The following is a 19,946-nucleotide window of genomic DNA, read 5'->3' on the forward strand; positions in this document are numbered from 1 at the left end:
TCTCAAACAGCTCGTCGCTGGGCTGATATTTGTGGCATACCCACAGCGACTCTCCATCGCTCGTACTGGGAGACATTCTGTACAAAGAGAGGGGTCTGCTGCAACACTGGCTGACAGTGAAATCAGCACATAAAACTGTCTCTGCAACCACACTCATTCAACCAGACATTCATACTGTATCTGGGAGAAAAACAAGGAAAAATAAAGGCATTTATTTTATAAAAAGATACTTGCACGAACAATGGAGGAGTCCGTGAGGAGACAGTTTCCTCCACACGGGCAGGACACCGTGAGTGTCTCGGCAGCACAGCACCAGAGAGTCATTAAGAAGGATCCGCTTCAATTTAAAGATCACAGGTAAAAGCAAAAAGGAGTGTAACCGCTCCCATCCACAAAAGCAAACTAATCCTGGTGGACTGGACACTAGCAGCTCCTCTGATGAGAACGTCCACAGCGAGGACAGCACTGAGAGGCCGAATCCGAAGAAATGCCAGGCCTCTCTGGGGCAGTGGACACTGCTCCGCAGGGAAGCCCTGGCTGTAGAGCCTGCCCCAGTCAGGAAACAATCAATCAGGATCACGCTGGCCTGTGAAAAGACCCACATCCTGATACCGCATCAATTATTCACTGCCGCAGGCCCGGCGCTGCTTCAGGCCCGGTCTATACAGCCTGCACTCCGCGCAAATTGACTGGATTCCACAGGGAAACTGAATCTACTCCTGCCCCTCAGTAACATCGCAGTCCCAGGCCAGGGAGTTCCTACATGTACAGCTTTACATGAGGGCTCCACACCTCGCAGAGAAGGGCTGGCACCTTCTCAGGGCTGTACAGGCAGGTACAAAGATATAAACGCACTCCGAGCTCTGGCCGGGCTCAGGTTTACAGTAATTATCTTGGGGGAGAAGCGAGCCCCCCCCCATATCATTAATTAAAGCTGAAGCAAGTACAGACAAGCTGCTCCATGTGAAGAAATGAAAACCTCCAGGAACACCTTCTGTACTACGTTAAGCTCTTTTCTGAGAAACAATTACTAAGGCGCCTGGCTTGCATTGTCAGAATCACAGGCTAATCCCTATTGCTTACATGCAGGGGCTATCTTGTTTCTGTCTCAGAGTAAGGTGTCAGATAAAATCCACCGCTCTTAATAACAGGTTGCTGTGTGGGTCTAGTGGCGAGAGCCCCTGCTTGTTCGAAGTTCAGCCCCGCGCTCTGAGGGGAAATGGCCAGATTACTAGAAGGCGTGGCTTGACGCGGGGGGCGTGGCCTGGCGCGGGGGCGTGGCCAGTGTGGAGGCGGGGCCCTGGTAGAAGTAGTCTGACCTGCTGTCCTGGTCTCCAGCCGAGGAGCCCCAGCTGGGCAGGTCCTATAAAGGCACACTGGACACCCTCGGACGGGATCAGCTCTGCTCACGCCCTTTTTTCCATTTATACCCTCTCACTCCTCTCAGTCCTCGCTCACTGTTGAGATCGAATTTAGCCTTTCTCTTGTGCGCGTACCTTACTGATCAGACTTCTGGATACCGGCCCCGTTTCGTCTTCGGCTACGTCTTCGTTTCTGTCTAGCGGTTATTGGATTTGGATACCTTTCTGACCTGCCTTTTGGATACCCGACACAGCTCTGTCTCCGGCTTCGACTTCGTCTCTGCCCGGCATCTTTTGGATTAGTATACTCTCGATCTGACCCTCCAGAATCCCGACCAAGCCTGTCTACACCGACCACGCATACTGCCTTTTGCTCCTAGGATTTTGGACACCTACTCTCTCAGCTACTACCTTTTCTCACAAGTCCCTAGTGACTTTACTGACAACTCCTCCAAGAGAAAAACAAGAAATAACATTCTGGGAAATAATTACCCAGAAAACTGGGGTGGATAAGTGGTCTCACTGTGAGTAAGAACCTGGTGGAAAGGTCAGTGCTAATGTACAGCAGCGCGTCTAGATTTGGCCGTGTTTGCCCACAGAACGGTTCTGGCTCAGTCACACTGCGATGGGACACTTGACCGACAGCGACCTTCCAAGTCATTCCCCAGATCATCGACTGGATGAGATCAGGCTGTCAGGCCACGAAATGTGTTACTCTGGAAAGGGTGTGTATATATTGTAGGCCCTGTAACTGTTACTGAAAGTTGAGCTGGGTAGGAACACAAATATACCTCCAGCACATTTTTTCTGGCCCTACAGTAAGTCTTTATGCTTTTTTCCATCCATTTTTCTACCTATAAACCCATGGCGGGAGAGCCAGAGCCTGTCCTGGCAAGCAGCGGCACAGGCAGGGTGCCCCCTGGACGGAGCGCTGGTCCATCGCCGGCACACAGAGGCACACATTCACACCGGTGATTTTCACAGAAGCCACTTAGCCTGTCAGCGTGACCTTGCACCGAGGGAGGTAACCGGGGCAACCCGAGGAAGCCCACGTGAACACAGGGGGAACATACGAGCTCCTCACAGACAGGTCTGAAAGTGGATCCAGGGCCCCAGCACTACGAGCAGCCTGTCTTTATACTTGTTCCGTAAAATCCTAAGATCCTTTCCTAAGATACCTGTTTAACTGCTACTATAGTCGTATGCATTTATAGCACATTTATCATCCCAAAGTATGATAAAGAACTTTACATATAGGTGGGAACTCGGCTCATCCACCATCATAGTGCAGCTCCATCAGGGTGACAGCCAGCAGTCATTGGGCAGCAGCAGCCCCACTACACACCACAACAGGGGGGGGTAGTGAGAAATTTCTTCAGCAATTAAATAGAGAGAGAATTTGGGATTATTAAGAGGGGCCAAATTTTAGAAGCCCAATGTGGAATTTAGACAGGATAACAGGGTTAACACCTCTCCTCTTACAAACAGTGTCCTGGGATTTGTAATGACCAAGGAATTAGGACCTGGAGTTTGGTTTAACATCCCACCCAAAGGACAGCTTCCCCTTAAATACAGGGTGCCCTGTCACCATATGGAAGCATGGGATTGAAAATTTAAATCTAAAACCTTTAATCGGCCCAGCTTGACAAACTCACAGCTCCCCTTCCTGCTACATCTGGAGTTTCAGGCCTCATCGTTAGAAAACTGAAATTAACATGAGATGCTGAAGAAGGAGCTCAGACAGCAGCTTTCACCTGCTAGGCCTACAACTGACACATGATGTAGATTTCTGGAAGCTCGGGCCCCTTGAACAGAAGGAGAGGTTAGCACACCAGCCTTTCCTGTCTTGCGGTGTACCATTATCGAACTGAAACCGAGCAGCAGGAAGAGGGAGGGTATTCTGCCTCATCTTTCAATACAGCCCCAGGCACAGCCGCATATTTAACACCCAGCTAAGCCCAGCTGTCCACTGGTGCAGGGCTAGTATAGCCTAGGAGTCCACTGGTCTGGGTCCAGTATAGCAAGGTTGTCTGCTGGTCAGGATCCAGTATAGGACAGTTGTCCACTGGTCTGCAAGCATAACCTGGTTGTTTGCTGGTCTGGCTTCAGTATAGTTCAAGTGTCCACTGGTCTGGCTCCAGTATAACCTGGGTGTCCACTGGACCAGCTCCAGTTTAGCCTGTGTGTCCACTCCTAAGTGACCCTATACTGTGAAAAGTGCCAGAGTTAAAATATTATTACGCTGTTGGCTTGCAGCACTGATCTTGTGGCCCGAGAGGGCTGTAAACCTGAAACAGCATTAGTAGAGAAACAGGTCTTCTCTCCAAGTGCAGAATTGTAAAGCGCCCAAACAATTTGAGCTATCTGGTCAGTGCAGACCACAGTTAAAAAAAAATCTTGTGAACGAAGTGCTTTGCACCTGTGTTTGATTGTCATGGTGGAAGTTTGCTTTTAGTTTCTGTGCATTCAGTAATATTTAATATCTAATATTAAAGTCACAATCATTAATTAAGCCCTAATATTTAAGTCACAGTGCCTGAAGGTGTTGCTAAGGAGCAGGTTTCAGAAACTGAAGATTTCATTTCCAGCTAAAATGAAAAAGAAGATCTGTTCTTGAGGTACACTTCTTGTGATCTTGCTGGACAAAAGACTAACAGGAGCTGAGGTTTCAGTTAAAAATAACTGAAAAAATACCTCCTGCACGAAATCAGACGATTTTAGCATAATCTATACCTGTAGTGTCCAGTCCGGTTCCTGGTGACTCCCAGTCCCTCAGGATCTTCATTCAGAGTCTGAGAATTACTGTACATTAATCTCGGATAATAAAGCCAACACCTGATCCAAGAGGAATTGGAATACCCGAAGCTCCTGCAGCTGTCTGGACCAGGGCTGGAGTGCTGCTTTATACAAACTAAAGAAAATCTCAGCTACGCTTTCGGTTTGACAGAAGGGGCAGAGATGTGATCAAAATGCAGGGCCTGCCTGCCTCCTCTGATTGCTGCTGTCTGGCAGCCCTGGGGTGACACCTCATTACCTCCTCCGAGCTGCCCGTCAGCACAAATCCCGAAACTGTTTCCTTTCGCTGTCCGCCCACAGAGCTGCCGCCCCCCCGTTCCTCAGCACTCTCGCTGTCCGCTCGGCCATCCCAGAACGCTCCCCGCGGCCGCGGCGAGTCCGAGGTCAGCAGGAGCCCCACGGCGCCCCCAGAACGGAGGACTGGAGTGGCACCAGCTGGCCCACAGTGCAGTGCGGACAGGAGCAAGTCCGCCCTGAACTAGGGGCCCTGCTGGACAGCAGAGGTCACATGACACAGAAAAGCTCCACATGGCACATGTGAATGGCAACGGGTCTCACCTAGAGGACGGTTCAGGGGCCTTGCTTCATAATCACTGGGATGGCAAGCCCTGTGAGAGGAGAGCAGGGCTGCTGCTCCTGCTGCTGCCCTGTGAAAGAGTTCTGATCAGGAGGAAGATGTCTGGAGACACTTTCTTATGTTTTCATTTAGGAGGCACCTCTCTTTGAGGCAGGAGCTAGGCGGCTAAGAGTCCAGATTTCCCTGACAAAAATGTGGAGGCAGGGGTTATTCTGTCCGTTCCTGGTACTCCAGGTGATTTCCTGGTGTCGGTGACCTGCTGGACTGTTGCTGTGCCCAGTGGAAGAGTGTCCAGTGTCAGCCCCGCCAACTCAGCCCGTCATCGAGACGTGTGCATCTGTTACAAACCGCTGTACAGGCCTCTCCCTGCTGTACTGACCACTGAGGCTCAGTCCAGCCCCCAGGGGGCCCTGCGTGTACCCTGAGGTGAGGGGGAACCATGCCTGGGCACCTCATGTGGTACACCCTCTAGTGTTCAGACTGACGAAGTGCAAACTGCTGTGAAAGTTCTGCTAAAACAGATTTTGTACAACCTGTAAGAAGAAGACAAACGCTTTCACACTGGACTTTCTGAAGTGTTTCTAAATAAAATCCTCCACTCTAAATTTCATACAACATTTGCCTCTTTTTTCACAATCATTCATTGCATTTGCAGAGCACATTTCATCCCAAAGGATCTCACTGTGCTGCACATTAAGGGGGGGACCCACTTCAAGCACCACAAAAACTCTGGCGTTGTCGAAATGTCAAAGATGCACGTACATTTCGCACCTGATCTGGCTGCTGTTTCCTTTTTAAACCCTGTCTGCATGTAGAGCTCCCCTGTTTGTCTTGGTTGCCTGACCTGAAGACCTTTCTCTATGTGTGATGCGTGCACCAGGCTGCCCAAGGGTGCAGCACCGCTGGGATGGGTGTAAGATCATCAATATTCCAAAACCGTCCACAAAATCCGCTAGCACAGCTGCCAGGAATGCACGCCCACATTACCAGACAATGCTGAAATTCACTTGTGTGCCTAATAACGTGTTAGGCATGGAAATCTTTCGGTCGAATCATGATGCATTTTTTTACTGCAGAGTCAAACATTTTTGCCTCGGCTGCAAGGCCGGTACAGGCGGAGCACATCTGGTTTATAATCTGTTGTGTTCAGTATTTGGTTGCACTGATCCCTGCATCTTTTTCTGTTTTAGGTGTGGCACAGGAAGTGTCTGCGCTCAGAGAATAGTCTGCAGAGGCTCACCTCTCCTGCAGCTACTGTATATCACAGCTCACCACTGGCAGCCCACTGAAGCTCAGCAGGTGTGAGCCTGGTCAGTACCTGGACAGGAGACCTCCTGGGAAAGCTGAGGCTGCTGCTGGAAGAGGTGTTAGTGGGGCCAGCAGGGGGCGCTCACCCTGCGGTCTGTGTCAGTCCTAATGCCCCAGTACAGTGACAGGGACACTATACTGTAAAAAGGCGCTGTCCTTCGGATGAGACGTAAAGCTGAGGTCCTGACTCTCTGTGGTCATTAAAAATCCCAGGGTGTTTCTCGAAAAGAGTAGGGTTGTAACCCTGGCAACCTGGCCAAATTTCCCATTGGCCTTCACCAATCACTGACTCCTAATAATCCCCATCTCTGAACTGGCTTCATCACTCTGCTCTCCTCCCCACTGAGAGCTGGTGTGTGGGGAGTGTACTGGTGCATCATCCAGGTGGGGCTGCACACTGGTGGTGGTGGAGGGGATCCCCATTACCTGTAAAGCACTTTGAGTGGAGTGTCCAGAGAAGCTGTATGTAAGTGTGAGGAATGTTATTATTATTATTATTATTAGAGATGGAGATGGGAGTCAGGTGCACAGAATACTTCCTGCCTGCATTCATTCCAAAGACTTCCACTCTTTCAGAGAAAACTGTTTACAAACTACAAGCAGAGCCGAGAGAGATGTCTCTGATATCGCTCAGTCTAAAGTCAGCCTGCAGGTTTTGCTGCTTGTTTGTGTTTCTCCCATGCTGGACTTTCAAAACTAGAAGACGACAATATAACATGAACCACTGTTACAAAAATTAGGGACAGCATTCTTGCGCTGCAGCTAACGTGATTTTTAACGTATCGATCAAGCAAATTGCGCTGGAGTTTGTGGCGTATCTGAGCTGTTTTCATATGGATGGTGGGATATGGAGCACGATTACAACAGAAACTTGTACCAGGTGCATTATAAAACTGCAGCCCTTTTTCTATGCACTTAAGGTCCTGAGTCCAAGACACATTTATGGCAATCTTTTTCTCCATTTTTCATTTAAGAACTGCATCTTTCATCGTATATATCTCAGTCCAGCTCGGACTTTATTCCGCACTGCAGGTTTTCATGGCTTTTCACAGCATGTGTGAATTTTTTCCTTAAATTCCCAAACAAAACCATGGAAACAACATAAGGCACTTGAAAAGCCTTCTGTGACCCCTGCCTGGGTAATAATAATAATAATAATAATAATAATAATAATAATAATAATAATAAACTTAATTTTATATAGCGCCTTTAAAGGTGGCTTCTCAAAAGAGGCTTCTTAAAGGATGCCTCTTTAAAGCAGGTCAGCCGCTGCCACTCCGCGGCCCTGCCCTGCTCAGCTCGGCTCAGTGTGCCAGCGTCCCCCCAGTGCGGACCGTGGGCCGCGAGCCGCGACCTGACCTCACACCGCCTCCTCAGGTCGCGATTCCAGAGGCTATTTATACACAGGCCTGCTGTAGGAGTCACACAAGGCCGGGGATTAAGCCTCGAGAGAGAGGTGGCATCACTGAAACAGGCCACATCTCCCATCGAAACTGTAAGGTTTGTCGCAGCCCTTCTTTCACAGATTGTTCACCTTTTATTTTCCGCAAAAGGATTCTTTTCAGAACCAAACCCATGAAAGCATCCACTGGGGTTACGGAGAGGGCTACCTGACTTCGGGCTACATGAGAAGTCGGTACGGTCAGTGAGGCCTGTCAAATAAATCAGGAGGTTGGCTGAAATGTGAAATTGCTCATGACAATAAACGACCAATGAACAACAAACAATGACTGAGTCACTTTCCTGGAAACCAGGCCCCCAGTGTGTGCCTGTGTTGAAGACAGGAGCACCTCTGCCCTCAGAGTCCCTCAAGGACTGACCGCTACCCTGTGACCAGACCTTTCCTTTGGTGGGAATCCCTCCTTATTTCACTCATTTGTGCCACAGCATGAGAACGCAAAGCCACACATCTCCATACGTTTACAAAATCTGCTAAAAGGCTGAGTGAGCCTCTTCCTGTGACAATGTTCATGTCCGCTTAGCATAAATGTTTTAAAGCTGAAAAACTACAAAACATCAGATCTGCTTTGCTCCTTTCTGCAAAGTCCTGCTTGTTTCCACCTTGACACCAAAAAGCACACCTTTTGATGTAGTACAACACATGTCCAAATACTGTACCTCAAGGTACTCTGCTCTGTTTAAAACAAGAAGGGAATGGAATCCACACGTTTGCCCTTCGGATTAAGATAATATTAGATCATCTTGGTCCGGGGGTATCCACAGAAAAACTGGAAGGTAAATTGGATTTCCCAAAACGTCTGACTAATTCTGCAAAATGAAAGCAAATGTGGCCAGCCGCAAACAAATTAGGTTTATATTGTAACATTTATTTAAAAAAAATGCCTCCTTATGTATGTTATTTCAGTATCAAACAGTACATTGTGGGAACCTGCGAATCACAGAAAACTAGCCAGGAATTAATTGATGTTTTTGTCATTTTTTTTTTGGCCTGTAGTTCATTCAGTACCAGATTCCGCACATCTTTATTACACGGGAGTGAACTCCTGGAACCGGTCGGACTGGGCCGGCAGAGAGCAGGGTTTCTGGACCGGGTCTCTTACCTTGCTCTTCAGCATGTCCTGGACCCTCTCCTGCATGGACTGGCCAGCCTTGGGCCGCACCAGGATGTAGATGGCCTTCACCTCAGGGCAGGAGCGCAGGAGCTTCTCCACCAGCACCTTGCCCATGAAGCCCGTGGCCCCCGTGATGAGCACGTTCTTGCCTGCATAGTAGTCCGCGATGGACGTCATGCCGCTCTGTCTCTCCGTCATCCTGATCCCGGCCTGCTCCCAAGAGCCCCTGTGCACAAGCAACACAGGAGAGGTTACCAACTGTCACCATTGTAATCCCTCCCCTTAAGGGCGCTCCAACCCTTTCGTATTTTAGTTGATTATGTGCACCTGCCCCCTGTTCTGTCTCCTTATTTAAGCCCGCCGCTCCCACTTTTCCTGGCTCAGCACTGGGAGAGGGACACCCAGAAGCCCGCCTACCAGCGGGTCCTGGAGTGACCAGAAGGCACAGGCTTCATCACGGCATCCTGACCGTCTGAGTCCGGGGCTCGGAGCACCTGGTCTCGTTACCCTGGTTTTATTCCCTGACCCTGTCCCTGCTCTGGATCCCGGTCTGGATTTTAACCTTGCTTGTCTCGTCTCGGTTGGATCTCCCGGTTCCTGGACCGTGGACCGTGCCCCGGATTCCCCCTTGGACTGTTTGGACCGGATCACAGTCGTCACGCCCCCCTGTCTGTCAACCCGTCCTGATCCTCTACGTCTTTTCCCTGTTGTCCTTCTCCACTTACTTCCGGATTATACCGTCTGCATAGGGTCCTGAACTACGCTTCACGGGAGCCCGGATCGGCTCCTGTTACACCGACAACAGGAGAGCAACAGGCCCACACAGCCCAGCTGGCAGCTAGCAGCTACTTGACCCCAAGATCTCATCCAGCCATTTCTCGCAAGAATCCAGGATTCCATCCCCCCATTCTCCCACAACTCTTTGGGTGAAGAAATGACTCTTTCAAAGGGTAGGATAGGGCGCACCTGCCTTTGATTACAAACGAGAGGCTTTTTGACCATCTTGCCTGTCTGGTAGTGTGTCCTTAATTCATCCCAGGATCTAAGCCAGCTGTTTCTTGAAGGGAACCAGGATACCGACTTGAACAACATGGTTGGGCAGATTGTTCAGAGGGGTGAAGCACAGCACTGTGCGTACACAGAGAGAAGGGCTCTGCTTTTCTGCAAGCAAGAGCAATCATACAGCTCTCCTAACCTGAACACACACAGGACCCCAGCACTGGAAGAGCAATCATACAGCTCTCCTAACTTGAACACACACAGGACCACAGAAATACAAGAGCAATCGCACAGCTCTCCTAACCTGAACACACACAGGACCCCAGCACTGCACGAGCAATTGCACAGCTCTCCTAACCTGAACACACACATGACCCCAGAAATACAAGAGCAATCGTACAGCTCTCCTAACCTGAACACACTTCTATACCAGTGACTGTGCAGCAACACTCATAGAGTAATCCTTTTTTAGCTCTCAAACTAAGAGAGTTAAGAGTTTTCACTTGCCTTAATCATGTTAAACACAGACGTGTGGTTATTCACTGAAAACATGTCATTAAGGGTCCAGTTAAAATAATTGCTACACTTAAAGAACTGCAGTGCCACAGTTCTGCAAATGTGAACAATTACCCTGAGCCTTGCTGTATAGAGAACAGCTTTTAGAAGCTCTGTGTTTGGGAATAACCCCATTATGTTAAGGAGAACCTTCTCGGGAGTCTTTCAGCAGACTGCTCCAAGCCCTGTTGAGATTCTGGCAGGCAGGCAGACAGGCCCAGACGCTCCTGGCCTTACAGGCGTATGGCAATGGATGGACAGCGCTCACAGAGCTCCGGGCAAGAGAATGTTAAACGACGACTAAAATGCAATTAAAACCCAATCAGCCAAGTTCAAATTCCTAATTATGGCAATCTCATCTGCTCTACCCTTGGATGTGGGAAAAAAAAACCCTTTCAGCTAGACAACAGAACAGTTTCAGAGCAGGACTTTGAAATTGCTTGGAACTGGCCAGCTGCTACATCAATGCGAAAGCAGAATGTTAATATTTATTTGGTCACTAAAAGCTGCTTATATTTGCTGAAGCCATCTGCAGGAGCCACCACACTCAAGGGCACAAAAACCGCATCTCTTTCAGAATTTGAATCCACAACCTTTTGAGTACAAACCCGGAGACTTACAGTATGTATTTATGATCAAGTAAATACCTGCAAGTGACAGAGCTGGAGCTGAGGAGTGAAAAGGCACCGCAGGGTTAAGCTGGGTGTAGTAAAATGAATCAGGGAAATCCCGAAACGACCGTGCCAAACCAGAACAAACTGAAACTGAAATCACTGCAGGGGAGGCGTCGAGCGTTTCAGAGTTCCCCCTGTTCCACCACCGTGTGGGGGGCGTGACCAGGTCCGAGAAAGAAAGGGGCAGGAGAGCCCCCAAGGGTGTCTCACGGGTGGGCTCCTCTCCCCTGTGGCCCACGCCCTGACCACCGCACTGCACCGCACGGCTCCGGGGAGCCCCATCGCTTCCTCTGCCCCGTTCCCCAGGAATTCCCCACTCCCGCTGGAAAACTGCTTCCCAGGAATAACCAGCTCTGACACGCTGGCCCACGAGGCCCTGCAGCAGCCTGCCTGGGAGGTGCAGGAGGTGCCTACACGTTCAGATTTACAGCCTTCGAATTTTTATTTTATTTTATGTTTTTATCGGATTTTAATGGTATCAATCTGTTCGCTAATGGCCAGAACGCAATGGACTGTGCTGTGCCTGGGCTTTACTCAGAGCAATTAATCCAATTGTGTCTGGGGCAGTGATGGCCAGGCTCCCAGGCCTTATAGGAGGCACTTAATGATACCAACAAAGGAAAACATTAACGTAAGGTCAGTGCTTCTTGCCTCTCAGAGGCTGTCAATACTGCATCCAGGAATATACTCAAATGATCACTTCATTTCATACTAATCTCCACTTGAAGAATCAGGCTCAGCACATTCCAGTGCCTATTGATTCCAGTGCCTTTCAACCTGTAAGAAGAGCTCACTCCTCCCTGACTCCCGCAAGTGATCCGTAATCTCCCGGAAATCACCTCCCCGCTCCCAAATTGTTCTGTTGGCGACATCCCCGGTCCGAATAATCATCAGCGAATTATTCAATGATATAATATATAATATGTACAGAGCCGCATTTCTGTACAAACGGAGGTTTGAAAAGTGAGATTATTCAACTGGACTGGTGAGCTATCTATAGTGTATTTCAAATATATTATAGTATCTTATTATAGTATCTATCAGCTAATTATTCGATTATATACAGTAGCTGTGATTTGTTTTCAAGGGGGTCCGCAAGTTTTAACGGAAGAGACGACCCCCTCCTTACCCTCCCGGAAATCAACTGCTCAAATCTGGGATGTCTGCTATCCTGGTGTGGAAACCAGCTGAAATATCTGGGATCTTATCACATGTATTACAGCCCTGTCCTGGTGCCAGCATTTCCGATAATTTGCTTTCTCGCCTTGTATTGTTGTTCTTCTCTATAAAATGATCATTTTGACAACAGGAAGTGTGATCCTCTTTCTCGTGATCTCGTGACCTGTCCCGCACATATTTAGTCTGAAATACTCAGCCGGGAGAATTTCCGAGAAACCCAACAGGATGCCTCGAGTCTTGTACTTTCTCTGTTTTTTCACAAATTATCAAAAGCACACCTACAGTATCATCCACAGAATTAAAGGAGACATCTTTCGTAAACAGCCTTACATCTGTTGAACTATCAGCGACTTGTTCCATTGCACACACTGAGGTCAGCACTGCCCCAGCAAAACAAGCAACACAGAACAAAATTTCATAACATAGCAGCGATAATAGACTTATAATCAGCCTTGAGCGCAATCGTCTATGTCAAACCCTGCAAGAAGCACAAAGACTGGATACCACTGTGCTTGTGTCTGCTGTGTCTTATCTTTAAGTCAAGGCTGCCAGTGTTATTGTGTTTGTGTTATTTCTCTGTACGAGAAAACTCGACCACTCTATGCCCACACACAAAAACAATAGTCTTGCTATCACAGCGTTTGGACAAAACAAGGGACATTAAGGCGACAGCTGAAATGATTTAGGTGAGGTGGTGTCTTGAGTTCCTTTTTACAGCTGCAGAATTAAAATAAACAATAGCTGGAATTATTTTCAGGCCTGAAACATTCAGATTCCTAAACAAGCAGTGTCAGAGAGAGGTCTGTGCATGGAATCTGGGCTTTCCTGGGCACAGATTACAGCGGGAGTTGGACACCAGATTAATGTACCCGCCTGAGAAAAAATAGAATAAATTTTAAGAAAAAGAATATGAGATCATTCTGCAGAAATATCCAGGGTTTGTATTGGACCCCTGTCTTAACTGCAGATTTTAATACGTCCTTTTCCCTCACTGCCCAGATAACAGCATTAGATGATAGTGCACAGATTTGTAAATAGGTCAAAAAGAGAGCAACAATATTTGGGTCACTTGTGACATGGATCTACCAGGGGACCTTGGAACACAGACAACCTTGAGATTCAGAGCAGCTGTCTTCAGTCTCCTGAAACCCCATCTTGCACAGTATAATTAACTGACACGCGTCTTATCTTATTAACACTGACTCCACAGAGCAGTCTTCCGGCAGCCTCAAATCCGTGTTACTGGAACACAGAGGATGCCTTGCACTCGTTTTTTCTCATTCTGTCTGACTGCTGACTAACTCTGTTTCAGAGTTCTTGTGTTACGCAAATATTTTTTGCTTAAGTTCCCCCTAAAAGAGGGTCTTTTACTGCTCATCACCTCAATGGTTTCAGTGTGCATGACTTAAGTGTAAAACGATTATCCTGTGAAGGTCCATCAAGCCTTGTGCCTGAGCTAGTCCTCCAGCACGCTCTGTAGTGCAGGAGCTGCTGGCACTATGCTGCGCGGTCTGGCAAGGGTCAGGAAACAAGGCTCTTCCTATCCGTCCATTCTGCTCAACTTGTCCCTGGTTTGCACCCGATACTCTGTGTGTCCTAGATCAATACTTTTTATATATATAATGTGTGTGGTAATGCTAGATTTAAAAGCATTTTGTATATTTTGTATACAGGTAGGCCAGTGCTTCCAAAGCATGCAGGTGTAGAACAGGACTTAATGCATTTTTATACAAAAATTCGTATTCTATATTCTGGTCGCTTGCAGATTAGAACGGCATATGTTTAGCAATAATATTATTTATGGTACCTGAAAGTTTCAGGTTGCTGCACAAAGCAGAGGTATGCGTATACGTGATCTGACAACTGGAATCAATTTCCTGTCGTTAAACTCTGTTTATTTTTCCAGTCACTCTGCTGGACGGTGACTCTCATCTCATCAGAAACCAATTTGCCTGTGGGTCTGAGTCCAGGGCCTCCACAGTCCTGGTCCTGGCTGTACTGGGTCCAGTCTGATGTTCTCTGCATGGACCCATCAGGTCCCTGTTTCGGAGCCATGATGCCACAGAGAGCACAGTGGGAGCACTGGTGGTGCAGTCGGAGCCTTGTAGCAGGGGGTCTCCACTGTAGCTGTTGGGCTGTACTTTCGCACTCCTTAGGTAGAAACCAGGACAACAGACCAACTAAGGAGGGCAGGAGAGAGGTTTTTGCATGGGGTGGATGAAACTTTGTCTTTCTTTTTTACGTTGTTGTATTTGGAGAAAAAATAAATTGAAATTTAGTTCCTTTGATGAGCAGAATATGTGAAAGTGAATAGATCACATCTAAGATGAAGGAGCAATCGCTCTGCAATGATTCCGTGTGTGTTGTGTGACGCTGCAGTGCTGCTGGGACTGTTCTCCTGCTGTCCCCTGGCAGTCAGGCAGAGCTGAGCTCCTGCAGCCCTGATTCTCAGCACCAGGTCCACAGTGCGTCCCTACAGCACACAGGAAGCCCACAGCAGCCAACAGCTTCCTGCCAGCACTCCAGTCTGCACACACGCTAGACCCAGCATGGCCGACAGGGCCTGATCTGAAGTACCCGCGGTGCCTGATCTAGTCAGGTCCTTCTATAAAGACTTTACCTTTATCATGCAACGACATGAAAGATTCAGAATTAAACACAAGAAAGATATGACATGTTTTGCATTGCTAAACTATTGTAAATGCTTTTTAACTACAGGACACCATGACCAGTAGCTTGATATTATCTCTTTTACACATCGCTGGCAATTGTATTTAAAATTTAAAACTTAAAACAAGTCCTGGGTAACATTAATCGTCAGACTGAAGCTATTTCAAGCACATTTTCTTGCTTGAAAATTTGCTGCAAATGCACTCTTGTGAGTGCTGAGTGCATGCTGTGCTCTGTGAATGCTTGCAGAGTGCTGAGTGCAGTGTGCTGTGGGTTCTGTACATGTGAATTTCAGCCTCAGGCTGCAAATGCAAAACTCCTAAAAGCACAGTGAAGCCCTATTCTATAGCTCACATGGAAACATGAAGCCTTAAATATCATCATGGTATTAATTCGGAAATTTATTTTAGCCTATTAAGTGTCAAAACACATTTTTTACCCTACATAAGACAATATGAGAATGTTCTCTTCAATAAAACACAGTAAAAAACATATTTTTTACATAACATAATGGAAACAAAGATATTTTCTAAAAATGCGCTTTTTTGCTCTTAATTCTTCCTGATACTTATGAAGTGATTAGAAAACAAGATGCAAGCTCTACACATCAGGGGAAAAGTACACTCTCACCACGAAGTCACAACATTAGGGTTAGGGTTTGGATTAACACTGTTTTCACTTTTCTTTCTGTCCTGTCATCTCTTCATCAATAAAGAAAACGTCTCTGATTGGAGAAGTAATAACACAATACACTGGAACGAATGTGACTCAACAGAAATGGAAGAGAAACAGAGATCTTCAACATCAAAGAAGAAACTTGTGGACTGTTAGGGGCTCAATCCCCATAGTGCACCAGATCACGTGGATTACCCTACATCTCCTGTAAAGGACATCTATAAATGGATTTCAGTCAGTAGCCTGCTGCACAGTGTGGTGCCATTTGTTAATCAGGACATCGTAAGAACAAAAACAAGGTTACAAATGAAACCGAGTCTTTCTGCTGTATGAAGTCCATATAAACTCATTTACCCAACATTCCAATTACGCCTTTCCCTCCCTTCCCTCTCCCTGCATACCTTGCGCTGTTACTCTTAGTGATCAAGAGCTGCGCTGCTGGACAGTGTCCAGGGCACCAAGTATTTCCACTCAGCTGGACAACACAACCATTCAGAAATCCTGGACCACTGAAAGCCAATATAGGCATACCGATTCGTTAAATTGAAGACATTTTTTTTAAATCTATGAGAATACATAAAAGCAGATTTGCTACCAATTACTGCTGTAGGAAAAATGAAGCTGGTTTATAAGATTGTGTGTTCTGACATCTCCAGATGTCACTGCCTCTTACCACTGCACTGCTACGCACTCGGCAATCTCCTATTTACCAAAAGCAAAATTCATTTACTCTACAGCAATCTCTCTTTACACAAGGATATCAGCAGCCTCGGGCGGCTGGTGCCAGTTTTGAGTTGGGAACAAGAGGAGGTGTCATCTCGTTTTGTTTGTGTTTCCCTAAGGGAGCCAGTCTGCCAGAGAAGGGGAAAGCACAGACCCTCCCCATGGCCTCTATCTCCACGGGGCTGACCAGCAGGAGCCTGCCACGACAACAGCAGTGATATCTCCGTTCAGCAGCACGCGGCCAGCCGCGACTGCGGACATCAAGATGTCCTTCAGGAAAATCTCCTGCAGCCCATCCTCGTCGAGGAAGGCCTGGCCAGGCCTCAAGGCACAGACCCTAGCCCTGTCACACAGAGATACCATACCAACAGAGCACCTCTTGGAACAGCAAGATCCAAGGCAGCAGAACAAAGTTCCAGGGGTGCTTCAGGGCTCCTGTGTGGACATGAAGCTTCATTTCGGATGCAGTCCCAGTGAGGGACTCAATAGGCTGCATACTTTTCCTGGAAATACAACCTATCTACTTTGAGGAGCCTTTCAAAGCTGGCCAGAGAGGAAATCATAGAGGGACATGTCCTGCTCTCACCCTGAGCTGCGTTAGTAAGCCTCTCGTGAGGGTGTATAGAGCAGATCAGGGCCTGTTCATTTCCTTCCTCTGACTCTTAATGTCTCCAGCACTCAGAGTTGAAACATCTGGCCAGAACACGTTTTTTTTTGCTGGAAAAGTCAATCAAAAAGAACACAGGATGTGACGCAAGGAGCTTCTCATTCTATAAAGAATATTCTTTTAAACCGACCGCACATCTGGCATAAGAAAAAAACACCTACACAACTTAATCAAGAAGCCAGCTTTCCTGTTTTGAGAAGTGAATGTTCTTCATTCGTGCTCATGTATTTTGTTTGATGCTAATGAGTTCATTTGCATTAAATTAGCTATAGATTGGTGGAACTGATCAGCATTCCACTGGACTTTATGTCAGTTTAGATGCTGTATAAGAGAATACTGAGTACTGATTGATACTGTATGTGGAGCCCAAGAGCAGACATTACTACCACTGACATAGTGGCAGCCCAGTCCAGAAAAGAGTTTTATTTTGTATATCCTGGTCAGCCTCGCAGTGCCTCTGGAAGATTATCCTGAAGCAGCATTACTGGGCCAATGGACTCCGCATGTGCAACAGTCTGCTTCCCCTTAGTTGGTAGAGACACTGAGGAAATGGACAGCAGCCGTGAGCACTGCTAAAAATAATTGACTTGCTAATGTAATGCTTGGTTGTGCATTTGAAAATTCTGAATCGGCCACAACTGAGATTGTCATTCGGTCTAACATTGTCACCGCCTGAGAATATCTTTATTCCCAAGGGAAATGGCTTGACTCACAGAATGAGCTCTTAAGAGACAACAGCCTGGGGCTCTTTTCATGTCTGGATAAACAAGCACTGAGCCCTCAGTGAAATACAGAGCAGACTGACCTTCGTCACCCAAACAGTCATCTTGACTAAAAAACATTCCGTATTAAGAGACTTCCGGAACAACACGGGCAACAGGGAGGGCATAGTGTCTGGGTGATCTCAGTGGGCCATCCAGGGCCTGTGTTTTGGTGGAAATTAGCCATCAAGAATTAAGACCATCAACCAATAACACTACGAAATCCGAATGGTACTGTATAAAATCCTACTACAATATTACTGAGAAAATCCCCAAATAGGCCCTCTGTCAATTTCTTCTAGTGCTGCAGCTGGTGTATCACACTGTCAAGCCAGGGCTGTCTGAGTCAGACTTCCAGGTGGCTGCAAAGTACAGGCGTCAGGACTTTCCAGCCGCTGGGCTGCTGGTCTCTTCACTATGCCTTTGTTGCGGTACAGTAGAATAGTTTTCTACAAGGCTCCTCAGCATCAAAACAGCTGCAGATATTTTCCAAGACAATTCAGTGTGCTTGGCAGGCAGTGGGCCTACAGCCTCAGCTCGGGCTTGTGCTCGTCAGAGTTGAACCACACTGAAGCGATTGCTGAGGTGGTCTGGCACTGCTGAATTTCGGCGCCAAACAACGGACGCCTTTTAAGGCTAAAGCATTTGCCAACATCAGGCTCCTGAAGACGGAAGGCAGGCAGGCTGCCAAATGCCAGCCTCCTCATTCTTCCATCGGTCACCACAATACACTGCAACCTACTGCCACGATCTGCTCAGGGGCTCAGAGCAGGAGAGCGTGTGCACAAACACCAGGCACACACAGACGGGGTCCCTCAGAGAGTGCTGGAGGTCAGACCCACAGTCACGGAGATGTCTCATTTCAGCACAATGACACACTCTCACCCCCTCATATCCACACCAGGAGCGGGGAGGCTGTTTAAAATTCTGGAACAGGACAGGCTGGAAGAGACCCAGGAAGTGGGAGTTTGGAGACAGGAGAAGGGAGATGGGAGCCCAGTGATGGGAGAAGGGAGATGAGAGAAGGGAGAAAGAGATGAATAAAGGAATAAAAACCCACACTCCTGGTCTCAAGACTGAAATGCTCTCTTGACAACCAGACTAAAGGTAAACGGAAGTCTCTAAAACTGACACTCACCTGATTAAAGCAAAGAGTACAGAGCAGTCCTCCTTCACGTCTCGTTGCAAAACAGTCTTTCTTTGAAAAGAATAAGACAACTATTTCAAGCATCCGATAAAGGTGGGCTCAGAGGTGATACTGGGCTCGCCTGCTCAGCAGGTTTATCCTGCGGCGAGCCGATAAGGATCTGGCATCAATGGGAAGCCCGCTCTGTCAGAGATGCACCCTCTCGGCTCGTCCCCGGCAGGCACGCTGGCCGGCCACATTCCTGAGGGTCGCTCGGGGGGACATCGCGCGCCACGCCTTGCTCCAGAAGGAACTACCTCAGAAAACCTCACCTCGCGCAGCTGGACCTCCTTGGGCACGAGCTAAAGAGAGCTGCGATCCAACTCACAGAGGTCTGCTTCACAGTATACTGTACACAGTAGGGTCTGCACATCAAGTTTAATATAAGCAAATTCGCTTAGACAGTGTCTTGTAAGAGCAGAGCGGGGTGAAACCGAGCCAGAGGCTGTTAAGAACAACTTTCAAATGAGCAGCACAACAGACTGGGGTCCTGAGACGAGTGCAGATAGCGAGTGAGAGTCTCTCCCTGCCCTCTGGCCAAGCACCACTGCCCAGCACCAGCACCCCAACATGCTCTTGTTTTAGACTGAACCGGCGCTCCAGGTTCTGTGTCAGCAGTGTGGGAGTGACAGGCTGGAGATGGCTGTACAGGCTCTCTGACAGTCTTACAGTGTATCTGGTTTCATTACAGTGAGGAGAGCTGATCACAGGGGGCAGAGAGAGAAAGCGCAGGCTGGATGTGTTGTTTCTTTAGGTTGATCAATGTTACCTAAATTAACTTAAAGTCCATGCATTAGTGCTTTAATTATCATATAAGGGAGGGTTACTTGTGTCTTTTAACCATACATACTATGTAACTGCAGTATTATGCATTGGTATGGGGTGGACTTAGTTACATGTTAATATATGTACATACTGTATATATGTGGACTTTGCTATATGTGAATTGAGCTATTTGTGACGGTTCTCTGCACCGAACCCTCACCAATGTCGAGACCCTACTGTACAGACCTGCGGCCTGCCTACTGCACACATCACACGGCTCCTGTTCCTGCGCCTGCACACCTGCACAAGTTCAATTGATCCATCCACAGCTCAGCCGGACCCCCTGTCCTGAGAGGAGGGAATGTGCAGCACTGTCTTTCAGGGAGTCCAGTCCAGTCTCCTACAACGCCACTGTGCATACTGTACTATTATTCCAGCCCTTTTCTTTAAAGCACGGCAATGTCCCCCCGGGAAGCT

At 47.7% G+C, this 19,946-nt stretch overlaps 1 protein-coding gene across 3 annotated transcripts in view; it reads right to left on the reverse strand.

Moving 5' to 3' along the window:
• LOC148655414 (fatty acyl-CoA reductase 1) overlaps positions 1-19,946 on the reverse strand; it is an 80,481-nt gene that overhangs the window by 36,790 nt on the left and 23,745 nt on the right. For 2 of the 3 annotated variants that reach the window (XM_088646053.1, XM_088646054.1), the window contains exon 2: positions 8,604-8,841. In XM_088646053.1, the coding sequence (XP_088502179.1) occupies positions 8,604-8,813 (210 nt within the window). In that variant the 5' untranslated portion in view covers positions 8,814-8,841. Of the gene's footprint in view, positions 1-8,603; positions 8,842-18,656; positions 18,717-19,946 lie in introns of all 3 variants that reach the window. The other variant, XM_088646055.1, reaches the window with a different exon arrangement.

Source organism: Lepisosteus platostomus, chromosome 9 (assembly GCF_059453375.1).
Source record: "Lepisosteus platostomus isolate fLepPlt1 chromosome 9, fLepPlt1.hap1, whole genome shotgun sequence".
NCBI lineage: Eukaryota > Metazoa > Chordata > Actinopteri > Semionotiformes > Lepisosteidae > Lepisosteus > Lepisosteus platostomus.